The sequence below is a fragment of the Nematolebias whitei genome, chromosome 8 (genome assembly GCF_014905685.2).
Source record: "Nematolebias whitei isolate Nwh7 chromosome 8, NemWhi1, whole genome shotgun sequence".
NCBI lineage: Eukaryota > Metazoa > Chordata > Actinopteri > Cyprinodontiformes > Rivulidae > Nematolebias > Nematolebias whitei.
Window position 1 is genome coordinate 51,875,833 of NC_056505.1, and position 17,257 is coordinate 51,893,089.

A 17,257-nucleotide genomic window follows, 5' to 3' on the forward strand; every position below is an offset into this window, starting at 1 on the left:
AAGAAAATTTGGAAATGCAGACTGCTTCTGACAGCAGCTTTTGAGACCTTTGAGCTGCTGCATTTTGAACTGGGCCGCTCCAAACCCATCCTGGTTGCTGCTCTTTACAGACCCCCCAAATCATCAACAGGCTTCATCAATGAACTGTCTGACTTTCTCACTGGAATACTGTTAAAATATGACCGTGTGCTGATTCTAGGGGACTTCAATATACACGTCTGTTGCCCTGAGAAGCCTTTGGTGCAGGACTTTCTAAATCTGATCCACTCTCTAAACCTGGTGCAAAATGTTGTTGGCCCCACGCATCAGCAGGGGCACACTCTCGATATTGTTTTGTCTTATGGTGTATCTGTGTTAAATCTGGAAATTGGGGATGCTATCATATCCGATCACAAACCCATCTCATTTGAAATCTCTCTTGCTCGTGAGTCTAAATCCCCCACTCCACCTAGGACCTGTCGTGTATTCAACCCTTCAACCTCTGCTCGTTTTTCCTCTGCTTTTATCACCACTGCTGTTTCAACTCCTGATACCTCTGCCTGTGTCAGTACTCATGAGCTGCTTAGTCACCACAATGAGACCTGCACCAAGATCTTGGATCTGGTGGCCCCACTGAAAGTCAGGAAAGCAAGGAGAACCCAGTACCCGTGGATAAACGAGACCACCAGGGCAGCGAGACGACTGTGCAGGAGAGCAGAGCGCAAATGGAAAAAGGACCAACTCCAGGTTTCTTTCATTTTGCTAAAAACCTGTTTAAAAAATTACCAAAACACCGTCAAATCAGAAAAAAACAAATACTTCTCCCAACTGATCAGTGAAAATAAAAACAACCCCCGCACCCTTTTCACAGCAGTAAATTCCATTCTTAATGGCCCTTTGTCTGAATGCATGGACGCCTCTGTGGACGTCTGTAACGACTTCACAAGATTCTTTGTTGGTAAGGTAGAGCTGATCAGATCTTCCATCCCCCGCTCCTCAGTTGACCCATCGGTTTTTGTCCCATGTTCAGCCACTTTCAGGAATTTCAATCCAATCACACTCCCATTGTTAAACAAAGTTGTTGGTCACATGAAACCCTCAGGCTCCCCTGCTGATCCAATCTCTCCCTCACTGTTCAAACAGGTTCTACCAGCGATTGGGCCCGCTGTTCTTAATATTCTTAACAGTAGCTTTGCTACAAGCGTGGTTCCACAGGCCTTTAAAAATGCAGTAGTCACTCCTTTAATCAAGAAACCTGGACTTGACCCCTCAGTGCACTCAAATTACAGACCAATCTCAAAGCTTCCCTTCCTGTCCAAAATCCTAGAAAAAATAGTCTTTACTCAGTTGAATCAATTTTTAACTGAGAACAAAATCTTTGAGGTCTTTCAGTCTGGTTTTAAGCAACTCCACAGCACAGAAACAGCTTTGGTTAGGGTTTGCAATGACATTTTAACTTCAAACGATTCTGGTCACTATGTGGTACTTGTACTCCTTGATCTTACTGCTGCTTTTGACACCGTCGACCACAGTATCCTCATCTCACGGCTCGAACACTGGGTTGGGATTACAGGAGCTGCTTTAGACTGGTTCCGTTCTTACCTCTCTGACAGGACTTTTTGTGTCAAGGTTGGTGAAAGTCTGTCCACTTCGGTCCCTCTTTCCTGCGGGGTCCCACAGGGCTCGATCCTTGGACCCCTTCTCTTCTCGCTCTATCTGCTCCCACTGGGATCCATCTTAAGAAAACATGCCATCTCATTCCATTGTTATGCCGATGACTGCCAGATCTACCTGCCACTGAAACCAGCCAGTGCTCGTTCCATCCACCCTCTCCTCAAATGTCTAGATGACATTAAGGCATGGATGACTTCAAATTTTCTCAGTTTTAACGACCAGAAAACTGAAGTCATCGTCTTTAGTCCTAGCTCAGCTGCCTCCTCAGATCCTGCAAACCTGGACTCACTTCAGCCCTATCTCAAGCACAATGTTAGAAATCTCGGGGTGGTCTTTGACTCGGATTTCAAGTTTGACAAACAGATCAGTTCAGTTCTGCAGAAAAGTTTTTTCCAACTGCGGCAGGTAGCTAAGCTCAAGCCAGTGTTATCCAGACCCAACCTTGAAACATTAGTCCATGCCTTCATCACAACCCGCCTGGACTATTGTAACTCACTTTATGCTGGGGTCAGTCAGGCATCCATTTCACGTCTCCAGCTCGTCCAAAATGCAGCTGCTCGGCTTTTAACTGGTACACGTAGGTCTGAGCACATCACACCTGTTCTGTCCTCCCTTCACTGGCTTCCTGTGCGATCCAGAATCGACTTCAAGATTCTCCTCCTGACATATAAGTGCCTAAATGGCCTCGCACCCCTCTACCTCTCCGAGCTCCTGGAACCATATGTTCCGTCTCGGGCCCTGAGATCATCGGACCAGCTTCTTTTGGTCGTTCCAAAATCACGCCTGAAGCTCCGAGGGGATCGAGCTTTTTCAGTCAGAGGTCCCAACCTGTGGAACAACTTGCCCCTCAACATCAGGCAGGCCTCCTCCCTCCTGATGTTCAAATCCCTCCTTAAAACGCACCTGTTTGCTCTGGCGTTTAATACGGTGTGAGTTAGTTTATTTTGTTCTGTGTTACCTCATTTTAAATTCTGTTGTTTTATGATTGACGTTTATTTTTACTGCTTGTTTTTCCTTAGTGTGATCATTAGTGTGTGTTATTGCTCCAGTAATTTTAATTCTGTATGATGTTTTTGTTTTGCTGCCTATGTTTTGCTACATTTCTGTTAAGCACTTTGATAACAGTTTATCTGTTTTAAATTGTGCTCTACAAATAAAGATGACTTGACTTGACTTGATATATGTGTATATATACGTATATATATATATATGTGTATATATACGTATATATATATATATGTGTATATATACGTATATATATATATATGTGTGTATATATACGTATATATATATATATGTGTGTATATATACGTATATATATATATGTGTATATATACGTATGTATATATATGTGTATATATACGTATGTATATATATATATGTGTATATATACGTATGTATATATATATATGTGTATATATACGTATGTATATATATATATGTGTATATATACGTATGTATATATATATACGTATATAAACGTATATGTATATATATATATGTGTATATATACGTATATATATATATACGTATATGTGTATATATACATATATATATATATATATGTATATATATATTTATATATATATACTAAGATAGACTACTTACTACTTGTACTACTATCCCTACTTTGTGGCTTTTTTTTAATCACGGGGCTTCAGGGTATGGGTCCTCCGCGATAAACGAGGGTCTACTGTAACTGATTTATATTTTTTAACTACCGTAATTCTTGGGCTATAGAACCCACCTGTCTCTAAGCCGCACTTATTAAATATAAGATAAATCATAATTTTGTACATAAATAAGATGCTCCGGTTATTTAGCCTCAGGCATCCACTGTTCATCGTCGGGATCTGTTTCCAGGCCTGCTCTGGCAGTGTGCAGCTTTCTTGTTGTAGTACAAGAATCAGCCACCTGCTGATGTTTCAGACTATAGCTTTCTTTCAACACGTTCAGACTGCATGATCGTCATAAGTCTTCATGACGTTTCGCTGTCTGACTCATGGTTACAACCATTATACCTTCAAATTGAGCACAATAATCTATCTAAGCATAGTCACTGGACAGAACAGTGTCTAACACCTATGTAACTGGATTTATTATTATTATTTTTTTTATTATTTTTTTTTGCCGGTAAATATTACCCAGAAGTCTTATTGAGGTCATGTGACCGGAAGTCAAATAGTACTGGTAAAATACAGTTAATAATAATAATAATAATAACTTTTATTTATAATGCACTTTACATTCACAGTGAATCTCAAAGTGCTACAAAGAGTGAACATCAGATAACATCAGGATAAAAGCAACCGAGAGCAAAACAACCAGGAGGATAACGTCTCAGAATGAACACATCAAAAAAACTTAAAATGCACAAAATGCAGATAAAATACTCAAATAAGAACTATGGGTGAATAAAAAACCAAAAGCACAGTGCAATCAATTAAAAAACTGGGTAAAAAGAAAGGTTCTAAGACCCTTTTTAAAACATGTCACGGTCTGCGGGGCCTCAGAGATGAAGGCAGGGCGTTCCACAGCCGAGGGGCAGCGCAGGAGGTCTCCTGTTGTGCAGGATCGAGACCTGGGAGTGAGAAGAAGATGAGTGTTGGAAGAGCGGAGAGTGCGTGAAGGACAATGAGGGGTGAGAAGTTCTTTAAAATAAGATGGTGCATTACCGTACAAGCATTGGAAGGTGAGCAGATACATTTTGTAAGTGATCCGAGCAGAAACAGGAAGCTAGTGAAGTGACCGGAGTACAGGGGTGATGTGCTCATGCTTACGCACTCTCATCAGGACCCTGGCAGCGCTGTTCTGGACATACTGTAGTTTCTGTATGTTCTTGCCAGGAATCCCAATGAGGAGTGCAGTAGTCCAGTCGGGAGGAGACAAAGGCATGGACGAGCTTTTCTGCATCGGTGAAGGACAGTGTAGACAGAAGCTTTGAAATATTTCGAAGATGAAAAAAATAAGTTTTACATATATGCTTTATATGGCTTTCAAAGGTGAGTTGTGAATCAAAAATTAAAATTAATTTTGTACCATTGATTTTTATTGGTAAAGAATTTTGTTAGCAGCTGCTGATTTTAAATGTACTTTCTAAACAAATTATACATTTGACGTGATTTCTGCTCAGCAGAGCTCATATGAGGAGATGGTGGAAGAAAGGGAGAACAGCCCCCTGCCCCTTTGTCTCCTCTGTTCTGTGCATAACTTCAATGAGATATTGGTATTTAAACACATATTTACTGTACACTTAAATATATATATATTAACTTTTGTTTAAATATGTATCAGTCTTGACTGACTGCTTTAAAATAAATCTGACATTCTCTACCGCTTGCTCCGTCTCATGTCGGAAAGGGGAGGGGCGAAGACCCCTCCCGTTGTTCTCCGCTTCGTGTTTGGGTGTGAGTTTAAAATGAGATCCCGGTATTTAAATCACATTTACTGACAGAAAGTTGTCACGCAGAAATAATTTTAAAACTTTTATTAAAGCATATACCAGACTTGACTGCTTTTGCATCTCCTATGCCTGACCCACGACATGATGTAGAGCTTACGGCTGCAGCTGTTTCCTCCTTCGACCGATTGCTTTTAACATGAAAGCTGCGTCATAACAAATTATCCGTGCATTTTCCATTATTGATGAACAAATGAGCAGGTCTGTGTATGAATCACAAAATACGATAAACAACGCGGAAATGATCTGAAGAAATTAATTCACGTCTATCTTGGGGGGATTGTCCTCTAGAGTACCTCATTAGTCATTCAGGTTTGACTTCTGGTCACATGATGACAGAGTGGGTGGAATTATTGTAGGCAATTTGAAACCATGAGCAAAGAGATTTGGTACATCTAATTACCTGAGGGCATTCTCTCTGTGTCACAAATGCCTGCCCCCAAGGGGGCGGGGTGCTGGGAGCCATGAGCGCCCAGCTCTATCAAAGGAAAATGTTAGTCAGTGGCAGGAAGTTACTGAGAGATGGCAGGAAGTCAATCAGAATAAAATATTAAAATATAACTTGAAAATTATGAAAAAAATACATAAATAAGATACTCCTACATGTCAACTGCGGGGTACAAAATTTGAGACAAAAGTAGCAGCTTTTACACCAACAATTACGGTAAGTTTTTTTCTGCCAGTAAATTTCTTTTCAATAACTCAAAGTAATGAAAGGCCTAGAATTCCTTGGGGAAATGCACATCATCCATCAGCTTTAAAGTTTTGACGTTTATAATGTTGATGAATTTTTCTGCATTTTTCTGTTTCTAATGTCTGTTTGCTTTGGCAGCCATCTTGAATTGTGTTGACTCCAAAAGTTATTCAGTTGTAGATATTTTCTGCTTTCTGAGAGTTTCATTAGAAACTGCTCAGTGGTTCATGAGATGTGCTAACACTACACACACAAGGAGGCAGGACACATTTGAGACTCAAACGTTTTTTGTGCCCCCCTCCCCCCCCCTCCAGTTTTACATGCACTGACAGTATTGCTTGCTTATTTAGGTCAACAAAATTGAAATCAACTATGCCAAGACAGCAAAGAAAATGGACATGAAGAGACTTAAGAACAACATGTGGACTCTTCTGACTGAAAGCCCAGAAAAACCAGCACAGGTAGGTTTCCTTTAATGCTTAGAAAGAGGTTTTTATAAGTTTGCCATTTGTTTAACAAGAGTGGGATTAACTTATGAACATTTTTTTAATCAAAGTATTTTTATTAATTTTTCTTATTGAACATATAAAACACAAAGAAGATAAGACAAAAAACACCTTCCACCCCTTCCCTCCCACACCGGATCAGTCACATATACAGTACTACAGTACATAAATGAATTAAAATGAATTACACAGGCATTGACAAGTTTTCCACATACAACAAAAAAGGCTGCCACATGTCCCAAAATCTTTTAACAGAACCCTTCAAGGTATATCTTATTTTTTCCAGATGGATATGATACGTCACCTCTCTTATTAACTATAAATAAGCTGGGTGTTGTGGGTCCTTCCAATTGCACAAAACAAATCTCCTGGTCAAAAGCAATCACATCCTTCTCGTACTTGCTGAAGGATGTATCTACAGGGACCACATCAAACAGTGAGATGAAAGGTGATGGGTGTACAGTTTTTCCACATCCCAGAGAAGGTGTCAAAAATAGATTGCCAAAGATCTGCAGTTTGGGACAGGTCCAGAATGTATGCAAGAGTGTAGCTGGAGTTTGTTTACAACAATTACATGCGGGGTCCAGATCGGCTTTGATCTTGGGCAGCTTGTCTTTGGACAAGTGCAGCCCATGCACTAACTTGACTTCAATTACAGCGTGTCTCAGACAGATTGAGGAAGAGTAAATGTTCTTAATGATCTTTCTCCAGATTGAGTCCAATATGGATTCCTCCAAGTTTGTTTCCCATTTCAGTTTAAGGGAGTCCAAACTGGTCTCATGGTATGAACTGAGCAGTGTGTAGATCTTACTAAGGGCCCCATTGGTATCAGACCCGCATTCCAAAATCTTAACCACAAACTGTTTATAGAGGGGTACAAAGGAAAACTATCATTGTTAGACCTCACAAAATGTCTCAGCTACAACTCTCTGAATGTAACTTGTGGATATTAAACTTCTGTACCAGCTGCTCAAAAGAGGCAACTCTACCATCAACAAAGAGGTCAAACAGTGAATGCACTCCCCTCAAGACCCAGGTGCCCAAAGCTGCACTGAGGGAGTAAATGTGATTATTTGACACAGGTGCCAAAAACATCAACTCTTTGGAGTTAAATGCCCTCCTGAACTGATTCCAAATCTTGACCACCCAGATCACAATTGGATTAGAAGTGTATGTTAATATGGACTTGTTAAAAGTCAGCCAAGAGCAGAGTAATGCAGAAGGGGAGCTGGATCTAATTGAGGCCCTTTACAAGGCCACCCAACTGGGAGACGAGGTATCCTTACCCAACTACAATAGTAGAGCTTTGATATTGGCTGCCCAGTAATAGTGCATGAAATTAGGAAGTGACATTCTTCCAAGCCTGCAGGGCAGATGTAAGACCCTCTTGACACTCTGTGGATGCTTTTTATTCCAAATAAACTCTGATAGCTGGCTGTTCAGATTGGTGAAGAATAATTTTGTAAGAAAGATTGGCAGATTCCGAAACAGGTATAGAAATTTAATATTAATTTTTACAGAGTTTATTCTACCTCCCAGAGTGTGAGGTAGGGATTGCCATCTAACACTGTCCTTAAGGTTCATCATGAGAGGTAGATAATTATTTTTGTAAAGGTTCTTATGATCTTGGGTTACCCAAATGCCAAGGTATTTAATTTTGTTTAACTAATTTTAAAAGGTACACTGTCTTAAGATTTTCTTTTCTATAGAGGTCACCTACATCAGCTTGTCTTTTTGAAGATTAACCTTATAGCCAGATATTTTCCCAAATTTTTGAAGCAAAGAAAGTACTGTAATTCAGGAATGCTGGCAAGAGGTTCTTATTTATACAAAAGCATGTCATCCGCATATAAAGAAACTTTGGGCTCTAGGTTTGTCACCTTTTTCATCCCTTAGTTTGCAGGTATGTAAAGGCAGTGTTCATATATATATATATATATTTTTTTTTTTTTTTTTTTAAAGTCAGTTAGGGAGTACGTCTTATGAACTGGGGAAAAAATGAGTATGATCTTGAAGTATCCACCAGCAGTCGCATGACAAAGTGTCCCTGGGCAAGACACTGAACCCCTCATTGCCTCCGATGTGTGTCCCATCGGTGTATGAATGTGATCTGAAGTACTGATTAGTCTCTTTAGAATGATTTGTTCAATTAGGTTTGTAGAGATCTAGTAGAGTGATGTATGAATGAGTAAATGAGGGCAAAGATTGTAGTGTAAAGCGCTTTGAGTGTCTTAAGATAGAAAAGCGTTATATAAGTACAGTCCATTTACTATTTACATCTTCTCAGACACACAAACAGGCTTACACAGATGTTACATTGAAGCTCCGGTTGCTAGGTCTGCCCACAGACAGTATACAGAAGTGTCTTTTTATAAAGCTTATCAGACAGAGACAAGGTCAAAACAACCTCTGCTTTCCAGCTTAAAGGTCTTGGAGTTTATCAGGTGCGCAGGCTCCTCTCTGTTCAGCCAAAACAACTCTAACTCACACACATGGTTTTACATTAATTTAACATTAGTAAGTGATAACATCCATGACCTTTGCCTAAATTCCCCTGACAACAATAACTCTCAATTTATCATTCAAGCCTCTTCTGCCCACATGATGAATCAGCGGCGACTTGCCCAGCTGCAGTGCCTACGTTAGCATTTTCGCTATCACTGTAGGTGTGCACGAGCCCGTCAGGAGTTCAGAATATTCAGAGAATATTGGAGTTCAGGAACTCCATTATTCCTAATATTGTTACCTTTTGTAATGATGATAATATGCGTCTGATATTATCCATAATTTAAACGGATTCTTTCATTTTTCTGGACTGAGTAATATCGTGTTTTGAATATTAAATGTGGACAGAGACGTGTTTTATCTTTGACCCACCACAACAGTGAGTCGTTTAATTAAAAACGATTTAAAACACATCACACATTTACATTAATTGGCAAAATTGACTACAATAACACAGCTTAATTAATGACCCTTGCATGAGAAAATCATGCGGCCATGATTATCTTTTGCAGCTTTTGAAACCAACAGACATTTCTGAAGATATCTGCACCTAATTACTGGCAAGATAGAAGTTTAAAGATGGGAAAATGAAGTTTAAATGGAGAGAGATGGATGAGGAAAAGTGTCTGTATAACCAGAACAGCACGCTCCTTTAGACGCAGCTTAACCCACGGTACACTGGCAGTTGAAGATCGACTCTTTTACCTTTCTGAAGATATTTCAGTTCCGGCGTAAAGTTCCATTTCAAGCCACCTTTCAGCGTCTCCGTAAGAACAGCTGTGACTTCAGGAGTCGTGAGATCATCACAGAACAAACTTCCTCATTGTTCAGAGCGTTCGTCGAGTAGAGCCACAGCGAGACGTCGTGGCATCGACGGACTCTTGTCACTCCATTAGAAACTGTTCTAACTTCTGTTCTTCTTAACTTCTCTCGTTAAGGAACTTCTGGTTCGAGGTTCTCCCTGGAACTCTTGTTCTGCTCTGGAACGTTGTTCTCCCTGGAACTAGGAAGTGTCGACCCTTTTAAAGAGGTCACTTCCGGTTCCTTCTGGGAACTTCCTGATTGGTTGAACGAACCAACCGGGGTGTGGTTTTTAGTGACGTCAGAGGGTCACTACATGTCAAGGAGACAGCGTAGATGTTTAAAAATATAACAGAAAGATGTTTTGAAACAGACAGACATTTAGGAGCCAGTTTCCTTCTATCTATCTGAGAGAGTTAAACATGACATTTCATTCCGATAAACATGTTTTCGACCGTTCTCTGACTTTTGACCGACATCACTCCTTCTCATTTCAGACAGAAGATCAAAAAATGCATAATTACTCTGTAACAGACATTAACTTGATTTCTACTTTGAATGAGGATTAAAAATCATTAATACTGTTTCACAGTTGATTTAAAATGAGTAGTTCACTTCAACATTTAAAATGGTTTGAACTAAACACACTTTGATTATCAAGGTATTGTAAAAATAGTAATGACAATAAAAAAGAGAGTGTTCTTTCAATTGATTAGTGCAGGACACACTTAGAAAGTCTCTGGATGAGCTTAATTTGTATTTCTGGACTCAAATCAATGAAATAACAGTTTCTGTCCCATGAAGGTCCTCAGGGTCAGATTTTGACCTGAGGCTTAGTTCACTACAGATGAGTTCCTGGAACTGTGAGGAGCAACTGGTCCACTGACCTCAGGGGGCATGGTGGGACATACGTTATAGCAGTTCAGAGAGATGGGGGGGGCGACACTGTTCAGCGATTTGTAGACATACAGTAGTATTTTGAACTGGATTCGAAGATGAACCAGTAACCAGTGCAGGGAGGCCAAAACTGGTGTAATGTGCTCTCTTTTGACTGTACTGGTTAAAAATTGGGCTGCTACTGTCTGGACCAGTTGTAGTCGTGCAATGGAGGTTTGGCTGATACCAAACGGGAGCGAATTGCAGTAATCAAGCCTAGATGTAATGAATGCATGCATTACTGTCTCCAGGTTATTTTTGGACAATATGGGCTTCAGTTTAGACAGCCGCCTCAGTTGGAAGAAACATGATTTAACAATTATGTTTACGTGACTGTTAAGTTTCAGGGAAGGGTCCATTATCACTCCCAGATTAGTGACTCTTTGTTTTTCTGACAGTGTTAAAGCGGAGAGGTTGATGCAGTGGTTTGTGATCGTGTCGTTGGGAGGGAATAACATGACTTCAGACTTCTTTTCATTGAAACGTAAGAAATTTAAAGCCATCCAGTCGCTGATGTCAGCCAGGTTGTCGAGCAGAGGTTGAATAGAGCATGTGCCATTGTGTCTTGGGGGAGGTAAATTTGACAGTCATCAGCGTAGAAATGAAAGGGTATGTAGTGTTTCTGGGAAATAGCACCAAGTGGCAGCAGGTATAAAGAGAATAGGAGGGGACCCAGGATGGACCCCTGCGGAACCCCCCATTTAAGCTCTGCCGCTGCAGAACTAAAATCCTTGATGGAAACACAAAAGGATCTGTCAGTGAGGTAAGATCTGAACCAACAGCTGTACCTGCAGATCCACCTTCTGTACTTGCTGCCTCTCCATCACAGTGGCCTGAGGCTGCAGTTGTGATGACAGACCGCACGGGGGAAGACTTCACTGCCTTAATTTTTTTTTTTTTAGCTTAGGGACCATTTATACGGCGCGTATTTTGAGTGAATCCGCTCCGTTCTCTCTGCGGTTCTGCTGTTCATTTACACGACAATGAATCCAGAATCCGGAGGTTTCTGAACCCACCTTCCAGAGTAGAGGTTTTTCACTGACCGCCCGCTGATAATGTAAACATCTCCCGATGAGGCTTTGTGTTAAACCACATGCGCGCGCGCATATTTCTATCAACATGGTGGTGGACACACTGCTTTCAGAACTACGATTGATGAAATATATTTTTAATCTTGTAGTTAATCTATGTCAGATTCCAGGTGATGTGACCAACATCTGTGTTAGAAGAGACACAGTCTGATCCAGTTCTAATATCACTGTTTATAGAACGAGGCACGTGCACACGTCGCCTCGTTGTATATAAATAATAATAGAGATAATAGAGATATAATGAAGCTCTGAACTAAATGAAACTTTCTGGACATTATGTAATTCAAATTTAAAATTATGCTAAACATATTGTGTGTTACTAAGGTTGAAAGTGAAGACATCAGGTTTAATTTTTTATTTATTTATTCAACACCACAAACTGTATGTCACACAAACACTGATAATTAAACTGAACACACTATTAAAATCAAGTTAACTGAACTGTAAACTGCATTGATGAACTGGACTCTGCTCTGTTTTTATCCTGGATGTCCCACGTTGTTCATCTGGCTCGTTCAGGCTGTCACTCCTTTGATTAATGCAGCTTAAAACATTGAATGTATTGAATAAAAGAACTGAGGGGAATTTTAAATAAATTGTTAATCCAATATCTCTCATCGACGTCCTCCTGCACTGCACCTGGGCCGAGCCTCGTTCAGAACTGGTCCGCCTGATGGAAGGACAGCTTCTTCTTCTTTCAGGAAAATAAAAACTCGTTTGGTTGTTTTGTAATCGAAGTAAACACAAGCTAACATTATTAAGAACATTGATTTACCTGCTGTAAATCACATACTGATTATCACAGAGTAAAGTCCGACATCGTCGACTCGGTTCTGGTCCACTCAGCAACTGGTGTGGAGCTGTTAAATGAAGCAGTCCCGCTTTGCTTATCCAAATCTAGCTTTAACTTGTTATTAAGTTGTTGTTAGCTGAGCTTTTAGCCCAGAGGAAAACAGCGTGCCGAGGCAGCACGCATGTGCATTTGGTGAAGGTACAAAATTCACAGCGCCATCTAATGACCCGGCATGGTAACTACAGCAGATTCAGTGGGGCAGGGGGAATGGACTATATGCCACGGGTAGTGGTGACGTACTTCCGTTAAAAAATAAGCCACGTCGATCACTTCCGGCTCCTACCTTCTGTTATTGTTTTTATCATTAGCTTCTAGAAGTAGACATGAAAAAGACTCTAAAAGTAAAACATCTGCGAGCTACTGGTACTACAAGTGAGTTCTGTTGTGTGCCGTTGTGTCCACTAACCAGTAGGTACAACAGAGTAGTTAGTTTTTTTCATTTTCCTGTTGATGAGGAGTTAAGGCGACAATGGATCGTGGCTGTCCGCAGGGAAAATTTAGCTATAAAACCTCACACTCGCGTATGTAGTCGGCATTTCAAACCTGAGGACATTCAACAGCCAGCATCAGAAATGGGAAGACGGAGGTTAAAAAGGGAGCTGTACCTGTTTTGTTTGAGTGGAATAATTACTTCTTTACACCTCCAAGACCCGGGGTTTGGGAGAGAAGAGAAAGACCACCTCCAGAAGACAGCGAGGAGGAAGATGGCACAACAGCCAGTGTAGACGTCCTTAAGGATCACGAATATGCCGCTGCTCCAGACCCTGCAGTTGTGGATTTAGTGGTGGAGGAAAATAATAATCTCCGGGAGGAAATCCGTCAGCTACGGGAACAGGTTGAGAGCCTGACGCTGAGGCAGCGGTTCGGCATTCACAGTTTTGCAACCTCCGACAATGACATTAGATTCTACACAAGGTAGGTGTGTGTGTGCGTGCGTTTGTGTCACACAGACTATAAAATTATTTAATGCAACTTAAATATAAAATTATACACACACACACATCTACAGGTCCTTCTCAAAAAATTAGCATATTGTGATAAAGATCATTATTTTCCATAATGTAATGATAAAAATGAAACTTTCATATATTTCAGATTCATTGCACACCAACTGAAATATTTTAGGTCTTTAATTGTTTTAATACTGATGATTATGGCATACAGCTCATGAAAACCCAAAATGCCTGTCCCAAAAAATTAGCATATTTCATCCCACCAATGAAAGACAAGTGTTTTTAATACAAAACACGCCAACCTTCAAATAATCATGTTCAGTTATGCACTCAATACTTGGTCGGGAATCCTTTTGCATGAATGACTGCTTCAATGCGGCGTGGCATGGAGGCAATCAGCCTGTGGCACTGCTGAGGTGTTATGGAGGCCCAGGATGCTTCGATAGCGGCCTTAAGCTCATCCAGAGTGTTGGGTCTTGCGTCTCTCAACTTTCTCTTCACAATATCCCACAGGTTCTCTATGGGGTTCAGGTCAGGAGAGTTGGCAGGCCAATTGAGCACAGTAATACCATGGTCAGTAAACCAGTTACCAGTGGTTTTGGCACTGTGAGCAGGTGCCAGGTCGTGCTGAAAAATGAAATCTTCATCTCCATAAAGCTTTTCAGCAGATGGAAGCATGAAGTGCTCCAAAATCTCCTGATAGCTAGCTGCATTGACCCTGCCCTTGATAAAACACAGTGGACCAACACCAGCAGATGACATGACACCCCAGTGACTGTGGAAACTTGACACTGGACCACAAGCAATGTGAATTATGTGTCTCCTCTCTTCCTCCAGACTCTGGGACCTTGATTTCCAAAGGAAATGCAAAATTTACTGTAATCAGAGAACATAACTTTGGACCACTCAGCAGCAGTCCCAGGCGAGATGCTTCTGACGCAGTCTCTTGTTCAAAAGTGGCTTGACCTGGGGAATGTGGCACCTGTAGCCCATTTCCTGCACACGCCTGTGCACGGTGGCTCTGGATGTTTCTACTCCAGACTCAGTCCACTGCTTCCGCAGGTCCCCCAAGGTCTGGAACCGGCCCTTCTCCACAATCCTCCTCAGGGTCCGGTCACCTCTTCTCGTTGTGCAGCGTTTTCTGCCACACTTTTCCCTTCCCACAGACTTCCCACTGAGGTGCCTTGATACAGCACTATGGGAACAGCCTATTCATTCAGCTATTTCTTTTTGTGTCTTACCCTCTTGCTCGAGGGTGTCAATGATGGCCTTCTGGACAGCAGTCAGGTCGGCAGTCTTACCCATGATTGCGGTTTTGAGAAATGAACAAGGCTGGGAGTTTTTAAAAGCCTCAGGAATCTTTTGCAGGTGTTTAGAGTTACGTCGTTGATTCAGATGGTTAGGTTAATAGCTTGTTTAGACAACCTTTTCATGATGTGCTAATTTTTTGGGACAGGCATTTTGGGTTTTCATGAGCTGTATGCCATAATCATCAGTATTAAAACAATTAAAGACCTGAAATATTTCAGTTGGTGTGCAATGAATCTGAAATATATAAAAGTTTCATTTTTATCATTACATTATGGAAAATAATGACCTTTATCACAATATGCTAATTTTTTGAGAAGGACCTGTATAGCAAACAGACTACGTGTTTACACCTAGAGCTGTATAGAGCTGCCGTATAGCTGCACGTCTATGGTGCTGGTTACGCCCACAGATGGGATTCACATGTGCAGTCCGTGTTGTCGAACGGCTTCAATTTACGAGCAGAAAGTTGCTCTGTGTTTTTCTGCAAGGAGAGAGGAGGACAGCAGCCGCTCCCCCTCCTCCTCTCAGCGTTAAAGTCAGCCTGTGAGTGTTGAACGGCCTGATTCATTATCTCCACGGCTGGACTCCTCTTCATCAAAGAACTCCAAGGACGGAGCTGTGTCTGGGATTTCAGCTGGTGAGTTTAGGTTTGTTAACGTTACTACAGCTTAATATGTGCATCGCAGTGAATTAAACTAGAATCCATGTAACGCTAACTTTAAGATATTAGTGTGTAGCTTTATTTTATGGTTACGTAGCTAGCTAAACTCAGAAGCTAACTAAAGAATGACAGTAACAGATAAAGCTTAGCTTGTAAAAATGTGATTATCCATCCAGTCAGCTGCTTAAACAGTTCACCTAATGTTCACTGTTTATGTTAATGGTCTCCTCACAGGAGCCTCTGTCCCTGATTTGAGGAGGACAGAGACAAAAGAAAAGCAAGGTGGGGGCCACAGGACAGTCACAAACTTTGTTGTTAAAAGTTTGCTGCCTTTTTCTACAGTGGAGGCTGCAATGTGGAGGTAAGTAAACTTTAAAGGATGTTGTTGACCAGTTAAACTTTTATCTCTCAGCCTAGATAATGTTTTTTGATCAATAATAACACAACCATGTTATTGTTGATGTTTTGTGTTCTGATGTCAGTTAGGAAGATGATCAGAGCCCTAAACCCCCAGAGAACCACAGAGAAGATTCAGGAAGAGACACAGAGGTGCAGAAGTCTGCATCAACCCTAACCTCAGTGAATCCAGTGACCTGCTGGTGGAATGTGAGGGACAATATGTCAGTGCTATCAAACTGACAACCAAGTATCTGTATGTGCAACAATCATCATCTACAGCCTCAGAGTGAACATCTTCTGCTGGAGACACCATCAGCCAGACATGTTGATGTTTCTGAAGAAAAACTGTTAAGTGAAAAGGTCCTCAGTGTGTAGCAGTGAGCATTAGACACTGACGTGTCACTTGTTGTTTGTAACTGGTCTTTTGAACTAGAAATTATTTGTTCATTTTATGTAAGAAAACTGCTTGGAATAGAAATACCAAAGTTAAAAAATAAAACTCACAATTTGTACTGTAATGTGTAACGTAATTTTATTCTTGTTAGAATTAATATTAATTACAAAACTTGTACCAAAAAAAGAATCGTCCAGGAACGGACACTGACGTGAAGGTACCAATACTGATTTTTGTAGAAAGGTACCAGCCCTAGATCTGCACCAGATTCATTGTGCTTTATCAGTGAGCATTTCTAGACACATTGGTATTGTGGTTTAACATTTGACTCATGTGTGCCCCCTAGATTATTCCAACAGTTATATCTCAGTGACATTTCATCCGATATGTGCCAGATTTATTGTGCTTCATCAGTGAGCACTTCTAGACACATTGGTATAGTGATTTATTATATGACTCCAGTGCGCCCCTTAGATTATTCCAACAGTTATATATCAGTCAAACATCATCCAATATGCAACAGATTTTCTGTGCGTGATCAGTGAGCACTTCTAGACACATTGGTATTGTGGATTAACTTTTGACTCCAGTGAGCCCCCTACATTATTCCAGTGGTACATCATCTGATCTGCACCTGATTTTTTTGTGTTGATCAGTGAGCACTTCTAGACACATTGGTATTGTAGAATCATGACATCACTTAAGCCCAACCCACTTAGAGAATAAACTGTCGATTATTGGGTGACTCTTCCCTGTGTAAGATGTTAGACTGAAACTGTTTTCGCTAACTGTTGATTACCACATATGACATGTTGAAAAGTAGGGCTGAAACGATTCCTCGAATCATTCGAGGACCTCGATTACAAAAAATCTTCGAGGCAAATTTATCTGCCTCGAAGCTTCGTTGAACTATTCAGAGCACTGTGGTCTAGCTGGAAGGTTTTTGTGTTACACGTTAGCGCTTCCGCTAACGCCTATGTGCTAAATTTGTAGCTATGGAGGGAACGGAGCCTGCGTAGAAGAAGAGTCCCGAAAACAAC

The 17,257-nt window shown here is 40.8% G+C and overlaps 1 protein-coding gene across 1 annotated transcript in view; it reads left to right on the plus strand.

Annotated features, from left to right (window-relative positions):
* ncaph (non-SMC condensin I complex, subunit H) overlaps positions 1–17,257 on the plus strand; it is a 152,176-nt gene that overhangs the window by 111,110 nt on the left and 23,809 nt on the right. The window contains exon 14 of the mRNA XM_037680782.1: positions 6,158–6,268. Coding sequence (XP_037536710.1) covers positions 6,158–6,268 — 111 coding nt within the window. The remainder of the gene's footprint in view (positions 1–6,157; positions 6,269–17,257) is intronic.